Genomic DNA, 19,676 nt, shown 5'->3' with positions numbered 1-19,676 from the left:
GGTGGGGAAACGAACTCCCCCGAAACCTCACAGTAGTGGCTCCTCCTGGGTACGCCTGGGGGGCAGCTCAGGGTCTCTCCGCTGCTGCAGAGATGAGGACGAGCGGAAGGGGAGCCTGGGGAGGGGGTGTGTTTAAGCCTCGGTCTGTCCTCCACTAAGTAGCTCAATCTTGGCCCTCACTGAACACCTACTACGTGCCCTGGGGGCAGCAGTAACAGAGAACTGACTGTGCTGGTGAGCTCTGGAACAAACCCATGCAGAGGCGCCTGTGGTGGGAGGGCCGGAAGGTCCCTGACTTACTTCTTTGTGTTAACCGCTCCCACCCCAGCTGTTAATCAGAACCAGGCTACCCCACAAGCAAGGGGGTGCCGACGGCCCACCCAGACTCTTCCACGGGCCCCCAGGCAGCCCTTTGGTGTCCCAGCCCCCATGCGATGTGGCTTTGACCACCTAACCTCAGAGAAGCGCTGGAGAGAGGATGATGCCATCATGTCGTCTCCAGGGACACAGGCCAAGAGCAGGGACCCCCTGACTTCCCTTCTGGCTACGGCGCCGGCTGCAAGACCCACCCTGTGCCCAGACAGCCTGGTCTCCTCCAGGTTTTCCATGCACAGCCGCTGTTGCTGGGTGCTGGATCCCAGCTGGTGCTGGTGCTGCCGGCAAGAGACACATCTTCATTCACAGGCCCGCCAGGCTCGCTGGGCGGGCAGCTTGGCCTCTGGGCCCCACTGTCCTCTTGGGCCTGGGCCACTGGTGACCATAACCGGGGCTGGGCCGGGGGGGCGGGGGGCTTGTTCTGAGGGTGGGGCGCTGTCTGCAGGAGCTGCCCTTGCTGGCCTACCTCCACCAGGGAGTCCTGGGGCCAAGGAAGCTGTGCTGGCTGGCTTCCACCGTCCCAGCCTGCTGCTGTCTCCGCGGTGGGGACACAGAGGCCAGACTGCTTCTACCATGTCCTCAGCCGTGTGGTCACATCTGTGTCTCTCAGTCAGCAGCCTGGGAGCCAGGGTTTCATGCTTGACCCTTCATCCCCACCCTCACCCGCAGCTGAGACAGACCCGAGCCCTGAATTCTGGCCCATCAGCATTGCTCCAGTCTGTCTAACTTCTGTCCATTGCAGCCGATGCCTTGGGCCTGGGACTGCCTCCTCTCCCTGCACACCTAAAGTTTCCTCTTCCCTGCTCTCCATGCTCCCAACCCTCCCCTGCCTGCAGCTAAGGCTCTTTTCTTTCTTTCTTTTTTTTTTTTTTTTCTGAGACGGAGTCTTGCTCTGTCGCCCAGGCTGGACTGCAGTGGCCAGATCTCAGCTCACTGGAAGCTCCGCCTCCCGGGTTTACGCCATTCTCCTGCCTCAGCCTCCCAAAGCTGGGAGTAGCTGGGACTACAGGTGCCCGCCACCTTGCCCGGCTAGTTTTTTGTATTTTTTAGTAGAGACGGGGTTTCACCATGTTAGCCAGGATGGTCTCGATCTCCTGACTTTGTGATCCGCCCATCTGGGCCTCCCAAAGTGCTGGGATTACAGGCTTGAGCCACCACGCCCAGCCATGGCTCTTTTCTTGAAACAAGGCCTCACTCTGTCACCCAGGCTGGAGTGCAGTGGCACAGTCATAGCTCACTGCAGCCTCGAATTCCTGGGTGTGTGTTCCTCCCACCTCAGCCTCCAGAGTAGCTGAGACTACAGGCACATATCACCATGCCAAGCAATGTTTTGTAAAGATAGGTTCTCACTGTTGCCCAGGCTGGTCTTTAAACTCCTGGGCTCAAGCAGTCCTCCTACCTTACCTCCCAAAGTGCTGGGATCACAGGCGTGAGCCATGGCACTGGGCCAGGGCTTTCTAAAGGACAAATTTAATAACATCCATCCCCTGCTTAAACCTTCCCATGGCTCCCCCTTTGCTCCCAGCTAACGTCCACTGACCACGGCAGCCCAGCTTCCCTGGAGCAAGCTCTGCTAGCCTCTGACTTCACAACTGCCTCTGCACTGCAGGCCCCCACTGCACAATGTCCCCGCTTCCCTGCCATCACACGACATGCCGCCTGCAGCCAGCCTCATGGCACACCCACACCAGGCCATGCTTCTATCTCTGGATGTGGGGTATCCCCTGGGCTTTTGCCCCATGTCTGTGATGCCCTTCCCGCTTCCTCTTCCTCTGCCTGGCCTATTCCTCACTGCTCAGCCTTCAGATTCAGCGCGGCTGTGACTTCTTTTTCTTTTTTTTTTTTGAGATGGAGTCTTGCTCTGTCGCCCAGACTGGAGTGCAGTAGTGCGATCTCGGCTCACTGCAAGCTCCGCCTTCCGGGTTCACGCCATTCTCCTGCCTCAGCCTCCCGAGTAGCTGGGACTACAGGCACCCACCACCATGCCCGGCTACTTTTTTTTTTGTGTATTTTTAGTAGAGACAGGGTTTCACCGTGTTAGCCAGGATGGTCTCAATCTTCTGGCCTTGTGATCTGCCCGCCTCGGCCTCCCAAAGTGCTGGGATTATAGGCGTGAGCCACCGCGCCCGGCCACGGCTGTGACTTCTTCTGGGAAGCCTTGTCCCACCACCCTAGCACAGCCGCAGGGGCCCCTTCTTTCGGCTCCCAAAGCCCCCCGCCTCTCCTGTCCCAGCCCCGCACCTGCAGGGGGTTTGCTTGCTTGCTTGCCGTCTGGCCTGTGGGCAGCATGAGGGCGGCAGGTGTACGTGGCTCCGCACCTTTCATGGATGCACCCCTGAGCTCACTCTGGGAGCCGAGACAGAGCCAGTCCCACACACAGACTTTTAAACATGATTTAATGGGGAAATGAAAGGTGACTTGTGCTTTCTGTACCCCTGAGTGACCTCACACAATAGTGAGATTCACACTGTTATTATGGCTTGGAGGACCTACAGGAGATTTTGGAGTGAGCCATGCTGCTGCTCCAGAAGGCAGCCAGCCTCTGATCAGTGCCCGTCTATCTGGGTGTATATCCTGGTTGCCTGGGAGGGTCCTCTTTCTGCCTGTTGTTTCGGTGTATTTACTAACGGTGTCCCCTTTGCTCTTAAGCGTGTCCTGTTTTGGAAAATCAATTGAGCAGTGTCTAACCTTGATCAAGCTGGGCCTGAACTCCATTCTGGACCATGCTCTTGCCCTTCTCTTTGCACTGCCTGCTCATGTAGCACAGGGAGGCTGACTGGCACAGATGCCCCCTCCTATCACATCACGGGGGACTCACACACCTTTCCCCGCTCCTGCCCACAGCCTGCAACTGCAGTGGCCGCTCCGAGGAATGCACGTTCGATCGGGAGCTCTTCCGCAGCACAGGCCACGGCGGGCGCTGTCACCACTGCCGTGACCACACAGCCGGGCCACACTGTGAGCGCTGTCAGGAGAATTTCTATCACTGGGACCCGCGGATGCCATGCCAGCCCTGTGACTGCCATTCGGCAGGTGAGTGGGCTCCACATCCCCAGCCTCCAATCCCCGCCCCTCCTGGCCTTCACTGCCCTGTGCCCTTCCTCTCCCAGGCTCTCTGCACCTCCAGTGCGATGACACAGGCACCTGCACCTGCAAGCCCACTGTGACTGGCTGGAAGTGTGATCGCTGTCTGCCCGGGTTCCACTCGCTCAGCGAGGGAGGCTGCAGGTGAGGGCGAGGGACGGCCTAGTATGGACACATTGCACGGAATGACAAGAAGCAGGAGGGACAGGCTGTCAGTAGTGCCTCCCCTCCCCATCCTTTCCTGTCTGCAGCTACCTCATCTTAATCCCGGTGAGGACTGGGGAGGCCAAGAGACAAAAACAGACCATAATGAGACCAGGCTGAGCCCTGTGGCAGCTCAGTGGATCTTGCGGGTGGAGGGCAGGCTTCCTGCAGGAGGCGCTGCATAAGTGCAGGGAGAGGGGAAGGACAGGTGTTTGAGGCGGGGCGGGGGGCACGGGGGACCTCCGGAGGAGCTGTGGATCGGTGGGAAGCAGGAGTGGGTGAGGAGGAGGCTGAGTGGAGGCTGCAGCAGGAACGCCTGGGCAGGAATGCATGGGGATTTGAGTGTGGAGAAGGAGAGCAGGGCAGATTCCAGAGCCCACTGCAAGGAGTTGCTGACAGGACATGGTGACCAGGGGGTCGAAGAGGAAGAAGGGGTGAAGGCTAACCCTCGGGGTTCTCTGGGCCTCTGGATAGCAGGGTGTGCAGTGTAGGGAGTGGGGTGGGAGAGGCTGAGTGTCATCTGGGTATGCTGAGTCTGGGACCCAGTGGGACAGCTGAGGGCAAAGAGGGGCAGGGGCTCCTGGAGTCCGGACCTTACCCCAACACATTTGCCATCACTTGATTGAGAAAGTATACAGTGGTCAAAAAACAAACAAAACAAAAAAGCTGTGATAAATTTAGAAGCACTTTTTTTTTTTTGAGACAGATTCTTGCTTTGTCGACCAGGCTGGAATGCAACAGTGCCATCTTGGCTCACCGCAACCTCCGCCTCCCCGGTTCGAGCAATTCTCTGCCTCAGCCTTCTGAGTAGCTGGGATTACAAGCGTGCACCACCATGCCCAGTATCTCTATTTTTTTTTTTTTAAGGTGGAGCTTGCTCTGTCACCCAGGCTGGAGTGCAGTAGCGTGATCTCTACTCACTGCAACCTCCGCCTCCCAGACTCAAGTGATCCTCCTGTCTCAGCCTCCTGAGTAGCTGAGACTACAAATGTGCACCACCACGCCCGGCTAAGTTTTGTATTTTTTGGTAGAGATGGGGTTTCGCCATGTTGCCCAGGCTGGTCTCGAGCTCCTGGCCTCAAGTAATCCACCCTCCTTGGCCTCCCAAAGTGCTAATAACAGACGTGAGCCACCGCGCCTGGCCCAGAAGCACTTTTAAGTGAACTTGCTTCGGTTAATAACAGGCATCCTTGTATATTTGAAAGGCAGTAGAAACACGTTGGCGATATCTAGGAGATCTCTGATTCCTCATAAAATATTTGGTCGTTCTGGGCATAAAACTGACCATGAGATGGGGCCTGGCTGTTTCCCTGGGGTCTTTCTGACCTCTGGACCTTTGCACATGCCACACCTCCCACCCCTGCCCCCTCTCCCCAGCCTGTGGCTCACAGCCTCCTGCTCATTCTTCAGGTCTCAACTGAGGGGCCCCTCTCTCTGGACGCCTTCCCTCCCACCTCCCCTCGCCTGCACCCCCAGGCTGAGTCAGAGGCCCTGCAGTGCGGGCATAGCCTCTCGTACATCTCCTATAACACATATCGTGGTACAGGGTCTGTGTAATCTGTCTGTCTACACTGGACTGTGGGATTCACTAGGGAGGAACCATGTCTTGTTAGATGAGTGGATGGATGGAGGGAGGGATGGAAAGATGCATGGATGGGTGAATGAATGGGTGGATAGGTGGCTGCGGGACAGAAAGATGGAAGGATGGATAAGTGGATGGAGGAGTGAGGGGATAGATAGAAAGATTCATGGAGGCCGGGCACGGTGGCTCACTCCTGTAATCCTGGCACTTTGGGAGGCTGAGGCAGGTGGATCACCTTAGGTCACAAGTTCAAGACCAGTCTAGCCAATATCGTGAAACCCTGTCTGTACTAAAAATACAAAAATTAGCTGGGCGTGGTGGTGCATGACTATAATTCTAGCTACTCGGGAGGCTGAGACAGGAGAATCACTTGAACCCAGGAGGCAGAGGTTGCAGTGAGCCGAGATCGTGACACTGCACTCTAGCCTGAGTGGCAAAGTGTAACTCTGTCTCAAAAAAAAAAAAAAAAGAAAGAAAGAAAAGAAAGAAAAAGAGAAAGAAAGAAGAGAAAAGAAGAGAAAAGAAAAGAGATTGGTTCATGGATGATGAGTGAGTGTGTGGATGAAGATGGAAGGGTCCTGGATGGTGTGTGCTCGTGGGCAGATGGACCAGTGTACCAGTGATGGATAGGTCACTTCCTTGGCAAGATGGGAACAGTAAAGCCAGGTAAGGCTCCTGCATCAGCCTCACTCCTGATGTTGGGAGCAGGGAATGCTCCCTTCCCAGGATGAGCTGTTCCCACTCTGAAGTTGCTCATTGCCCGTTTTCCCCTTGTCCTGTCTCTTTGGCAGACCCTGCACCTGCAATCCTGCTGGCAGCCTGGACACCTGTGACCCCCACAGTGGGCGCTGCCCCTGCAAAGAGAATGTGGAAGGCAACCTATGTGACAGGTGTGTGAGCTAATCCAGCAGTAAGCTTGCTGGAAGTGACCTGGGGGCTCACTGATGAGGTACAAAAGCTGTGGAGTGCGGGAGGAGCAAGGGTCACAGTCTTCATGGACTTGGGTGACCTTGTCACCCTGTGCCCTTCCTGGAGCACCATGTATCTGTCATACAGGAAGTTACTCAAAAGCTTTATGGCACTGTTTATGCTTTGATCCAACACCACTGATTATTCATAAGCTGAGAAAATACATGTCTTAGCTTAGAATCCTGAAAAGAAAGAGCTGGAAGAATAGGAGAGACCATCTAATCCAGGGATAGCAAATACATGGTGCTCGTACTACCACGTACTGTGGCAGACATCACTAATGGAGCACTATCACAGCCCTCCCCTTTCACACTCACTGCAGACATAGCTAATGGAGCACTATCACAACCCGCCCTTTTCACACCCACAGCAAAACATCACTCATGGAGTATTATCAACCCTCCCCTTTCACGTCCATGACTGACACCACTAATGGAGCACTATCACAATCCTTTCACACCCACAGCAGACATCACTAATGGAGCCCTGTCACAGCCCTCCCTTTTCACACTCATGGTAGACATTACTCATGCAGCACTGTCAATACACCCCTTTCACACCCACAGCAGACATCACTAATGTTATACCCATGGTAAAGATCACTAAAGGAGCACTACCACAGTCTTCCCCTTTCTTACCCACAGCAGATATCACTAATGGAGCACTATCAAAACCCTCCCTTTTCACACTCATGGCAGACATCACTCATGGAGCATTGTCAACGTACCCCTTTCACACCCACAGCAGACATCACTAATGGTATAACCATGGCAAACATCACTAAGGGAGAACTATCACAACCTCCCCCTTTCACACCCACAGCAGGCATCACTAATGGAGCATTATCAACCCTTGCCTTTCACAGCCACGGCAGACATCACTAATGGAGCCCTATCAACCTTTCCCTTTCATAGCCATTGCAGACATCACTAATGGAGCACTACTACAACCCTTCTTTTTCACTACCACAGCAGACATCACTCATCACACACAGACATCACACACCCCTTTCACACCCACAGCAGACACCACTAATGGCATACCCACGGCAGACATCACTAAGGGAGCACTGTCACAACCCTCCCCTTTCATACCCACAGCAGACATCACTAATGGCATACCCACGGCAGACATCACTAAGGGAGCACTGTCACAACCCTCCCCTTTCATACCCACAGCAGACATCACTAATGGCATACCCACGGCAGACATCACTAAGGGAGCACTGTCACAACCCTCCCCTTTCATACCCACAGCAGACATCACTAATGGAGCACTATCAACCCTCCCCTTTCACCACGGCAGACATCACTAATGGCATACCCACGGCAGACATCACTAAGGGAACACTATCACAACCCTCCCCTTTCACACCCACAACAGACATCACTAATGGGGCACAACAGTCTTGGCCATGAGCCCTACTACAACCTCAGGATCCTTCTTAACACCCTGCTTCAGGAAGCCCCTACCCATTGAGCTGGATTTTGAGCCTGTCTGCCATCTTTGCAGTCTGATCATGGTACAAATGGGGCTTCTGAAGCTCTGCAAGTCAAAGGGGCTCTCCCAATGCCACGAAGTTCATAAACTTCCTCTTTCAAGTGTTCAAGAGGCCTTCAAGCTCCAGCAGTGCAGCCAGCAGACAAACATGGGTTTAGCTCCTTGGGTACACACTATCTCTTCTTCCTGGCTTTGTGTCTGACATTCCCCAGAGCTGTTTGGAGAAATGGCTGATTCTGGGGCTGGGGCTGGAAAAAGACAAGATAAGTCCAAGGCGTCTTATAGTGCCAGGAAGCAAGGAAATGCTGAAAAACAGAGACAGACACAAACGAAACAACCCAAACCAGAATGCAGGCCCATGTCAAAAGGACACAGGAGCCGACATGAAAGAGCTCTCAGGGCTGAAACAATTTGAGCAACAAAATAAACAACGATAGTATTGGATTATAACCCAGAGAATAAAGTCAAATCCACAAATCCATCCTGATGTAAATAGACGATTGAATACATAAATAGATGGGGATAAAGGGACAAACTTTCCTTGCAGAAGAATTCCAAGTGATGAATGTAGAAATGAAGGAACTAGAGAACCACTGTTCAAACCTCACAGCGGTAATTGCTACAGGCAAGAGCTGCTGATGAATGCTGACATTGGTGGGCAGAACTTTAAGGAAAGGGGGGACATTTGCATAGCCTCAAAATATCTTTTAATTACTGGGGTGGCTTGAACATCTGTCCATGGGTTCTTTGATACTCTTCCCTCCAGGAAGTCGAGCTTAATCCCCCTCTTTTTGAGACCGGGCTGCATTTAGTGACTTGCTGCATTTTTTTGTTTTTGTTTTTTTTGAGATGGAGTTTCGCTCTTTCACCCAGCCTGGAGTGAAGTGGTGTGATCTCGGCTCACTGCAACCTCTGTCTCCTGGGTTCAAGTGATTCTCCTGCCTCAGTCTCCCAAGTAGCTGGGATTACAGGCGCCCACCACCATGCCTGGCTAATTTTTGTGTTTTTAGTAGAGATGGGGTTTCACCATGTTGGCCAGGCTGGTCTCGAACTCCTGACCTCAGGTGATCCACCCGCCTCAGCCTCCCAAAGTACGTGAGCCGGCTGGGCGCAGTGCCTCATGCCTGTAATCCCAGCACTTTGGGAGGCCGAGGTGGGTGGGTCACAAGGTCAGGAGTTCAAGAGCAGCCTGGCCAACATAGTGAAACCCCGTCTCTACTAAAAATACAAAAATTAGCCAGGCGTGGTGGCGTACGCCTGTAGTCCCAGGTACTCGGGAGTCTGAGACAGGAGAATCGCTTGAACCCGGGAGACAGAGGTTGCTGAAATCACGCCACTGCACTCCAGCATGAGCAACAGGGCGAGACTTCGTCTCAAAAAATATAAAAATAAAAAATAAATAAAATAATAATTTTTTAAAAAGTGCGTGAGCCACCGTGCCCAGCCTATTCACTGACTTGCTTCTAATGATTGGACCGTGGTGATTGTGCAGTGGAGAAGACTGGCAGACAGCACCCTCAGCAGGTGATGGAAGTCAGCATCGCTTGGATGTCATGTGGGTTTCCTGTGCTCCCACGTGATGTGACAAGAAGGGCACTTCACCTCTGTGTATTTCTTTCCCAAGCCTATAACCCTGGTCTAATCATGAGAAACATCAGATATTCTAAAAATACCTGATCAGTGCTTTTCAAAAAGTGTCAAGATAGTGGCAGATATGGAAAGACCGAGAAGCAGTGATAGGTTGGAGGAGAACAAGGATAACACTAAATGCAATGCCATGTCCCGGATGGGATCCTGCAGCAGAAACCAGACATTAGAGGAAAAAGTGGAGAAATCCTAATAAAGTCGCTGGGTGTGGTGGCTCAAGCCTGTAATCCCAGCGCTTTGGGAGACTGAGGAGGGCGGATTGCCTGAAGTCAGTTCGAGACCAGCCTGGCCAATATGGTGAAACCCCGTTTCTACTAAAAATACAAAAATTAGCCGGGCATGGTGGCAGGCGCCTGCAATCCCAGCTACCCGGGAGGCTGAGGCAGGAGAATCTCTTGAACCCGGGAGGCTGAGGCTGTGGTGAGCCAAGATCGCACCATTGCACTCCAGCCTGGGCCACAGAACAAGACTCTGTCTCAAAAAAAAAAGAAAAAAAATCCAAATAAAGTCTGGAGTTTAGTTAACTTAGTTTTGACAAATGTACTGTGGTAATGTCAGATGTCAGCATCAGGGGAGGCTGCCTGAAGCAGGTATGGGAACAATCTGTAATGTTCTTGCTATTCTTCTAGAATTCTGAAAAAAAATTGTTTTTAAGTTTCTGCAGTGATTCTAGACTCTCATTGGTCCAGGTGGGATACCCTGGTCCCGCCCCTTCCTGGCTGATTTCTGAAAAAATTTTGTTTTTAAGTTTCTGCAGTGATTCTAGACTCTCATTGGTCCAGGTGGGATACCCTGGCCCCGCCCCATCCTGTCTGATTCACGTGACCCTGGTGAGCATGTCCTGCCTCCATTGCAGATGTCGCCCCGGGACTTTTAACCTGCAGCCCCACAATCCGGTCGGCTGCAGCAGCTGTTTCTGCTATGGCCACTCCAAGGTGTGCGCGGCTACTGCCCAGTTCCAAGTGCATCACATCTTCACCGATTTCCACCAGGGTAAGAGGTGCCCCCTGCAGACGTCTCCCAAGGTTCTGCTCCCAGCCTAGCGGCAGATGGTCCTGCCCTGGGGAGATCTTGCACTGGTGGATCTCCCATTGAGGAGAGGAGCCACAGGCCTGCACAGCCTAGGTGGGGTCGGGGGTGAGATAATGGCTCCCCAGTGCCCACCTGCGACCCCCAGCTCCCTCCCCAGCCTCTGACTCTTCTCTTTATACTTGTGGTGGGGTTGGGGCCCGGCTACGTGACGCTTTTTGGATCCTGTAGGGGAATTTCCACTCACCCCGTTGAGACTGGCCTCCCTTGGTATATCTAAACACTGGGTATATCTAAACAGTGGGGATTCAGGCTCAGTCTCCTGGCCTCCACTTATTGAGCACCTGCTGTATGCCAGGCACTGCGCTGAGCACCTCACATGCAAGGATTCTCATTCCCCTTTTAATGATGAAGTAACTGAGACCCACAAAAGGTAGGTCACTTGCCTGAGGCCACGTAACAGTTGTGAGCACTGGGTTTATCAGCTCCTGAGTTTTGCTCCCTTTTTTTTTTTTTTTTTTGGACACAGGGTCTTGCTCTGTCACCAAGGCTGAAGTGCAGTGGTGCAATCACGCACAGCTCACTGCAGCCACCACCTCCCTGGGCTCCCGTGATCCTCCCACCTCAGCCTCCTGAGTAGCTGGGACCACATGTGTGCACCACCATGCCCGGCTCATTTTTGTATTTTTTTGTACAGACGGAGTCTTACCATGTTGCCCAGGCTGGTCGAGAACTCCTGAGCTCAGGTGATCCTCCCACTTCGGCTTCCCAAAGTGCTGGGATTATGAGTGTCGGCGCCCAGCTGTGTTTTGCCCCTAACTACTGTGGCAGCCGCTACTGTGGTCCCTGACTCCACGTGGTACAGCCGCATCTTTAAAGAGGAAAGCAGCAGAGCTCGGAGCTCTGCATTAAACCAGAGGCTGCGTGGGCCCCAGCTATGTCCCACAGAGCGCCCCCCACCTTCTGCCTGTCCCCAGAAAAGAGCGAGGCATTAGCTGGAAAAGAACCTCAGGGCCGACGCTGGTGCGCCCCAGACATGAGGACCGCGCGCCCTCTGCTGGACGCCGTGCAGAAAGGACGGAGAGATGCGCGGACCGGGACAGCGTGTCTGGGTCCTGGGTCCGGGGGTCTAGGGTGTTAGCGTTGGGCAGGACTCATTTTCTAGACCCTAAGAATAGTGTTATGATCTGTTTTCACCTTGGGCCAGGCACTGGGTGTGGCTGACCCTTCGGGGGTATCGTCTCATTTTGTCTCAGTTGCAGCAGTTCTCAAACTTTTTGGTCTCTGGATTCCTTCTTTTTTTTTTTTTTTTTTTTTTTTTTTTTTTTTTTTTTGAGATGGAGTCTCACTGTATTGCCCAGGCTGGAGTGCAATGGCGGGATCTCAGCTCACTGCAACCTCCGCCTCCCAGGTTCAAGTGATTTTCCTGTCTCGGCCTTCTGAGGAGCTGTGACTGCAGGCACCTGCCACCATGCCCAGCTTATTTTTGTATTTTTAGTACAGATCTGGGGTTTCACCATGTTGGTCAGACTGGTCTTGAACTCTTGACCTCAACTGATCCACCCTCCTCAGCCTCCCAGAGTGCTGACCTCCCAGGTGTGAGCCACCGCACCCGGCCTCTGGATCCCTTTATGCTCGTGAAAATTATTGAGGACCCCAAAGTGCTTTTGTTTAATGTGGGTGGTTTACATGGATATTTGCTGTCTTAGAAATGAAAACTGTGGCCGGACACAGTGGCTCATTCCTGTGATCCCAGCACTCTGGGAGGCCGAGGGGGGTGGAACACCTGAGGTCAAGAGTTTGAGACCAGCCTGACCAACATGACAAAACCTCGTCTCTGCTAAAAATTAGCCAGACATGGTAGCCAGCTCCTGTAATCCCAGCTACTCAGGAGCCTGAGGCAGGAGAATTGCTTGAACCTGGGAGGTGGAGGTTGCAGTGAGCCGAGATCACGCCACTGCACTCCAGCCTGAGTGAGAGGGTAAGACTCTGTCTCAAAAAAAAAAGAAAGAAAGAAAGAAAGAGAGAGAGAGAGAGAAAGAAAGAAAGAAAGAAAAGAAAAAAGAAAACTGAGTGGTTTTTAAATTTTTATTATTTATTATTATTATTATTATTTTTAGCAGAGACGGGGTATCGCCATGCTGGCCAGGATGGTCTCGATCCCTTGACCTTGTGATCCACCTGCCTCAGCTTCCAAGAGCGCTAGGATTATAGGCGTGAGCCACCATGCCTGGCTGATTTTTTTTTTTTTTTTTTTTTTTTGAGTCAGAGTCTTGCTCTGTCACCCAGGCTGGAGTACAGTGGCATAATCTCAGCTCACTGCAACCTCTGCCTCCGAGGTTCAAGTGATTCTCCTGCCTCAGCCTCCTGAGTAACTCAGATTACAGGCACCTGCTTCCATGCCTGACTAATTTTTTTATTTTTAGCAGAGACAGGGTTTTGCCATGTTGGCCAGGCTGGTCTCGAACTTCTGACCTCAGGTGATCCGCCCACCTTGGCCTCTCAGAGTGCTGGGATTACAGGCATGAGCCACCGCGCCCCGCCTCCTAGTTTCTTCTAAAAGCCTGTCTGCAAACTTCTCTTCATGTTGACATCTTCCTTTCTCTGACCTCTTTCCCCACTCCATTCCTTCCTTCTTACCCCTTGGCTGCCTCAGATGTTTGGCCTCTGCCTCACTGCGCCCTGTCCCCTGGAGAGGCAGCCCCTTAAGGTCACTCGCTGTGTGCTGGGCTGTGCTCTGTGTTAACTGCTGTGGCCAGAGGGAGTAGGCACTGAACTGGCACTGGGGACCAGAAGGCCTGGGCTCCCATCCTGGCTGGACCCCTTCCTAACCAGGTGGCCTCCCTGCCTGCGATGGTGTTAATAACACAGGTCACTAGAAGGACAGGGTTCATGAGGTCACAGTGAGAAAGTTCTCTGAGAGCCTGAAGATGAGGTCAAGTCTGGTACTATTAGAGATGCCCCTGATGTCCCAGGGCACCCATGTGGGGGTCTTCAGGCTGTCTTCATGTTGAGCTCAAAACCCCCACTGAAAGGGCAGGGCAGGCTTCCAGGCCTGACCATGCCCCAAGCAGAGCCGGGTCCCTGAGCTTTCTAGCTTCTCCTGAGGCTCCCTCCCACCCCAAGGCTCCAGCTGGGGCTGGCACCTGGACACCACCCTCCAGGGCCTCATACTGATTGGAGGATGTCTGTGTTTGCTGTCTAGGAGCCGAAGGCTGGTGGGCCAGAAGTGTGGGGGGCCCCGAGCACCCCCCACAATGGAGCCCAAATGGGGTCCTCCTGAGCCCAGAAGACGAGGAGGAGCTCACAGCACCAGGTACCTCCAGCACCAGGTGGGGGCTGACTGCCCTGTGTCGGTTCCTCCTGCTGCTAAACAACTCGCCACACATTAGAGGCTGAAAACAATGCCAGTTTATTCTCTTAGAGTCCTGGAGAAGTCAGAAATAGGTCTCTCGGTGCTAACATCAAGGTGTCAGCGGGACTGAGTTCCTTCTGGAGGCCCATGGGAAAGTCCCTTCCTTGCCTTTCCCAGCCTCTGGAAGCTGCCTGCATTCCTGGGCTCGTGGCCCCTTCCTCCATCTGCAAAGCAGCCAAGTTTGTCTCATGCCCCATCACTGGCTCCAACTCCCCTGCCTCCCTTTTGCGTATTTACCATTAATCTCTAATGATTGATGGGGCCCAGCTGGATAACCCAAGATGCTCTTCCTACCTCAGGTCAGCTGATTTACAACCTTAACGTCCCCTGCCACAGAACACACCATATAAACAGATTCCAGGGATTAGGGTGTAGATGCCTTTGGGAGGCTGTTATTCTGCCATCAGACCACAGTATCTGATGAAACCCCCATTTTTCTGGTCACAGCTTTGTCACGGAGGGTTTCTTCAGTGCCACAGAGCCATAGCCACTGTCATGTCCCAGAGAATCTCTGTTTCTCATCAGCCCCTCACCCACCAGGCCACCGCACCCCAAGCCCAGAGCCACGGCATTCTTGCAAAAGGAAGGAGGTTCTTGATCATTCTGACCTCTCCACCCCACAGTGAGGGGACCTGTGGTCTCCTGGTGACTGTCTCAGTCCCAGAACCCAGAGCCTAGAGCCCGTCTTTAGCCCCACTGTGGCTGATTCAGGGCCTGCCAGCGCCCCGGACCAGCTCTGCCCTTTCCGTCCCTCTCCCAGAGAGGCCGAGGAGATGAGTCACAGATGGCTGAGGAGCCGTGCGCCCCGCAGCCAGGAAGTCAGAGGCCTCGGGCCCTTTGTGGGGCAGGTGCTGCAAGCTCAGAGTCCCATGAGCAAAAAAGCACACTCTGTTCCGTGGCCACTCTGCTGGCATATGGAAGAAGAGGGGTTTATTCCCGCAGGAAGTGCTTGCTGGGTATTGGGCACACTGCAGGGGTGAGATGGATGGACGGCCTGGCCTCGTGGTGCTCTCAGGCCGGCCCGCTCCCAGGGCACCCTGAGCAGCTGGAGGTGAGGGTGTGGCAGGGGAGCCAGGCTTCTGCCCGTTGCTCACGGAGGGGACACAGAAACAAGCGTCTGGGCTGGCTGGTGACAGCATCAGAGGGAATGAACCCACAGACCCTCTGGCCAGCATGTCCACTTTCTGTAGTCTGCCTATGAGCACTTGGGGGCAAAGACCAGGAGCTGAGTGAAGATAAGTATGTAGGCCGGGCGCAATGGCTCACACCTGTAATCCCAGCACTTTGGGAGGCCGAGGTGGGTGGATCTCCTGAGGTCAGGAGTTCAAGACCAGCCTGAAATGGTGGCTGGTGAAACCTCGTCTCTACTAAAAATACAAAAAAGTTAGCCAGACGTGGTGGTTCATGCCTGTAATCCCAGCTACTCGGGAGGCTGAGATGAGAATTGCTTGAACCCGGGAGATGGAGGTTGCAGTGAGCCAAGATTACATCACTACACTCCAGCCTGGGCGACAGAGTAAGACTCTGTCTCAAAAAAAAAAAAAAAAAAAGGAGTATTTAGTGGTGTAAGCTTGGGACTGTCCTAGGAGGGACTGGGTAGCCTATTGGTGGACTGTGATACAGCCTTTACAAAGACTGCCAGTTGTGGAACAGTATGTGAAACCATCTCACGTGTAGAACATGAGTAGCAAAAGATGGGAGAGGAGCATTGCACTGGCGCTGGTGACTGATTCTGGAGGCCGAATCGGGGTGCAGCCGGAGCATGTGGCCACCATCTCCCGGGGCTCCCTGCTTCAGGCTGCTTCTGCTCAGGTGAGCAATTCCCCCAGCCAGGAAACGCTCCGGGGCAGAGGGACACAGGGACTTTCAGTGTATCAGGAGCTGCCCACCGAAGCTGTGGCGGGGCATACTACAGAATTTGAGGTGTGCACTGCAGAATGAAAACTGCCCCCCAATTCCCAAATAGGGGGAGGTACCATTAAAGGTACTAAAATAGAAACACTTGTTTCTCCCTGCAGTTTTGCCCTGTATTTGTCATGGTGTTTTTTGGTTTGCTATTTGATGCCATTCTAGGTAAAGGAAAATTTTAAGTTATTAGCATGAAACATATTAAGTTATTAGCATGAATTTTACCATTCCTTTTTTTTTTTTTGAGACGGAGTCTTGCTCTGTTGCCAAGGCTGGAGTGCAATGGTGCGATCTCGGCTTACAGCAACCTCTGCCTTCTGGGTTCAAGCGATTCCCTGCCTCAGCCTCCCGAGTAGCTGGGATTACAGGTGCCCGCCACCACAGCTGGCTAATTTTTTGTATTTTTAGTAGAGATGGGGTTTCACTATCTTGGCCAGGCTGGTCTTGGACTCCTGACCTTGTGATCCACCCGCCTTGGCCTCCAAAAGTGCTGGGATTACAAGCGTGAGCCACCGCGCCCGGCTGCGTATTTTGTTCTTACGAGGACAGTGGAAATACCGCACACGACAAGCCCAGCCACTTTGATTTCACTCTTTGACACATGCATGTTCCACTAACGTGGCACACGTCCGTGGCTTTCTCACGGGTAAGGGAAAGACTGCTGGGAAAGGAGGGTGGTCCGTGCTCTTTCCTCATGGGTCACGATCTTCCGAAGCAATGATTGGTTGATACAGGGACATGACGTGAGTCAGAAGGTACCGCCCAGGGCTTCTCCTTGGTTTGTGTTTCTCAGAACGCCAGTGCCTTCCTTCCAAGTTTGGAGCAAGTTCTGATTGGAAGGGAAGGTGTGGCCTGGGGCCCAGCGCGCCTCTGCTCATTCAGCCAGCTCGCTTACCTTAAATGTCACCTGGAGTCCCGCCAAACTCCGGCTGCTGGGTGTTCCCTAGGAATTCCGTGCTCGTGGGCATCGTGAATGCTGCTCTCGAGCAGGTGGCAGCCTCTGTGGTCACACGTGTGTGTGTATCCCCTCCATTCATGCTTGGACTCCGTGTTCCGTTTTACACCACTTCTAAAACCCTAGTTCAAAGATAAAATTATTAAGAATGTGAAGATGGTCACAGCAGAGCATGAAGCCAAGCGTGGGGGCGTGTGTGACTGCACAGGTCACACGCCTGTGAAGCCGGGGACGGGCTGCGGAGGTGTGGGTGGGTCCCCTGCAGGGTCTGCTGTGCAGGGAACTTTTGATTTTCTACCCACTGCACTTTTATCTTGTTTGAACGTTTAGTTGCCACTAAAATCAATATAGACTTTTAAAATCATGCTAACCATATGAAGACTGTCAAAGCCTTCTTCTCTTGTCTTCAGAGAAATTCCTGGGAGATCAGCGGTTCAGCTATGGGCAGCCCCTCATCCTGACCTTCCAGGTGCCCCCCAGGAGCTCCCCACTCCCTGTGCAGCTGAGGCTGGAAGGGGCGGGCTTGGCCCTGTCCCTGAGGCACTCTAGCTTGTCTGGCCCCCAGGATACCGGGCATCCCAGGGAGGTAGAGCTCAGGTTCCAGTAAGTATCCTCTTCTGTCCTGAGAGATGGGGAGGTGGGAGGGGTGGTCTCTGAGGTCCGGGCACATTTCAGATGCCCCTGTGGTCTGGGGGGCTGCACCCCATCCCCAGCCGTGGCACCCCCACCCTATGTCGGGATCTCACTTTGACCGCTTCTCTCGCCAGCCTGCAGGAGACCTCTGAGGATGTGGCCCCTCCGCTGCCCCCTTTCCACTTCCAGCGGCTCCTCACCAACCTGACCAGCCTCCGCCTCCGTGTCAGTCCCGGCCCCAGCCCTGCTGGTCAGTAAAGACAACCACATGCCCAAGACCCGAGCGCTTGCCAGTTCTCAGAACTGGGCTGGGCTCCTGGGGCCACGGTCTTGTTGGGACCTGGTGGCCAGTGGTTATTGTCCTGCCAAGAAGAAATCTGAGTCAAAAGTCAGGACCATTGCCAGAGGTCATATAACCTGTGAAGGCAGTGGGGATGGTGGCTGAGGTCAGACGCAGGGACTGGACGGGAGAGAGGCCTAAAGGATGGGCCTCAGAGGCAGGTGTGCGGCCAGCAAGCCACCCAGACCCATTGGGTGTGGGCACTCCACCTTCGCTGAATCCACCAAGCCCCGGTCCCTGCCGGACACAGCCCACAGCCGGCAGTCCAGGTGTCCCCTGGGAGAGTGAGTCCCATGCTGGTCACTGGTGGTATTCTACCTAAGCCACCCTAGGAGGGTCTGGTCTTCCCAAAGGGGGCCAAGCTCTCACACATCGTTGATGGGGATCTGTCACCACCTCCCACCCTGGTCACAGTGATTGACAGCCTTAGCCTCTGATGTGTTCCTCATGATAACCTACCCACACACACTATTTTAAAAATCAATATAGGCCGGGAGCAGAAGTTCACGCCTGTAATCCCAGCACTTTGGGAGGTCGAGGCGGGTGGATCATGAGGTCAGGAGTTCGAGACCAGCCTGGCCAAAATGGTGAAACCCCGTCTCTACTAAAAATACAAAAATTAAGTGGGCATGGTGGCATGCACCTGCAATTGCAGCTATTGGGAGGCTGAGGCAGGAGAATCGCTTAAACGTGGGAGGCGGAGGTTGTAGTGAGCCAAGATTGCACCACTGCACTCCAGACCAGGCGACAGAGCCAGACTCTATCTCAAAACAACAACAACAACAACAAAAAAACAGCCTGGTGTGGTGGTCTGTACCTGTAGTCCCAGCTACTCAGGAGGCTGAGACTGGAGGATCGCTTGAGCCCAGGAGGTTGAGACTATAGTGATTTGTGCCACTGCACTCCAGCCTGGGTGACAGAGCGAGACCTTGTCTCTAAAAAAACAAAACAAAAATCCCGGGGCCGGGCGCGGTGGCTCACGCCTGTAATCCCAGCACTTTGGGAGGCCGAGGCGGGCGGATCACAAGGTCAGGAGATCGAGACCACGGTGAAACCCCGTCTCTACTAAAAATACAAAAAATTAGCCGGGCGCGGTTGTGGGCGCCTGTAGTCCCAGCTACTCGGGAGGCTGAGGCAGGAGAATGGCGTGAACCCGGGAGGCGGAGCTTGCAGTGAGCCGAGATCGCACCACTGCACTCCAGCCTGGGCGACAGAGCGAGACTCCGTCTCAAAAAAAAAAAAAAAAAAAAAAACAAACAAAAACCCTACTGTCTGTGTGTAAAATGAAGCTGAGCTCTAGGCTCAGATGATTACAAAGGGGTTTTTCTACCCTTCCAGCACCAAGCAGGACATTTGATAGTCACGTGGGGAGTTTCTGGGAATGTCAATTTCCGGGAACTTTAGGCCTCTTCATCCACATGACAACCAACATGTCCTCAGATTTGCTTCCAGGGGAGGGAGACTTTGCTCTTTTTGAGAACCTCTGGCTCAAATGGTCAGTTTTCCCCAGGCCTCTTTTGAGTCCGAGGGTGCTGGAATGCACTGGAGAAGCAGGCGACATAGTGACCCTCCCTCGCACCTGCAATCCCCAAACTTCCTCTTTCCGTGGGTAATGTTTTGGGAGGCCTGTCTCTAAATCTTTCTGTGTGTATGTGCTTAACATCTGTATTTTTGTTTGTTTGTTTGTTTGTTTTTTGTTTGTTTGTTTGAGGCAGAGTCTCGCTCTGTCGCCCAGGCTGGCGTGCAGTGGCGGCGCGATCTCGGCTCACTGCAAGCTCTGCCTCCTGGGTTAACGCCATTCTCCTGCCTCAGCCCCCCCGAGTAGCTGGGACTATAGGCGCCCACCACCACGCCCGGCTAATTTTTTGTATTTTTAGTAGAGACGGGGTTTCACCGTGTTAGCCAGGATGGTCTCGATGTCCTGACCTTATGATCCGCCCACCTCAGCCTCCCAAAGTGCTGGGATTTACAGGTGTGAGCCACCGCACCCGGCCTTTTTTTTTTTAACATAGAAATGTGATTACACAGTCAGGCA

At 53.5% G+C, this 19,676-nt stretch overlaps 1 protein-coding gene across 4 annotated transcripts in view; it reads left to right on the top strand.

Moving 5' to 3' along the window:
* Positions 1-19,676, top strand: part of LAMC3 (laminin subunit gamma 3) — a 92,678-nt gene that overhangs the window by 30,091 nt on the left and 42,911 nt on the right. For all 4 annotated transcript variants that reach the window (XR_003723114.2, XM_015116548.3, XM_077967438.1 and 1 more), the window contains exons 5-11: positions 3,220-3,408; positions 3,486-3,603; positions 6,037-6,135; positions 10,218-10,354; positions 13,596-13,706; positions 17,079-17,271; positions 17,436-17,551. Coding sequence is in view for 3 of the 4 variants with exons in the window: in XM_015116548.3 (XP_014972034.3) it covers positions 3,220-3,408; positions 3,486-3,603; positions 6,037-6,135; positions 10,218-10,354; positions 13,596-13,706; positions 17,079-17,271; positions 17,436-17,551 (963 nt within the window). In the remaining variant the exon portion in view is untranslated. The remainder of the gene's footprint in view (positions 1-3,219; positions 3,409-3,485; positions 3,604-6,036; positions 6,136-10,217; positions 10,355-13,595; positions 13,707-17,078; positions 17,272-17,435; positions 17,552-19,676) is intronic.

This window comes from Macaca mulatta, chromosome 15, assembly GCF_049350105.2.
Source record: "Macaca mulatta isolate MMU2019108-1 chromosome 15, T2T-MMU8v2.0, whole genome shotgun sequence".
Classification (NCBI taxonomy): Eukaryota; Metazoa; Chordata; class Mammalia; order Primates; family Cercopithecidae; genus Macaca; species Macaca mulatta.
The sequence above is the reverse complement of the archived record's forward strand: the minus strand, read 5'-3'. Positions and strand labels throughout refer to the sequence as shown.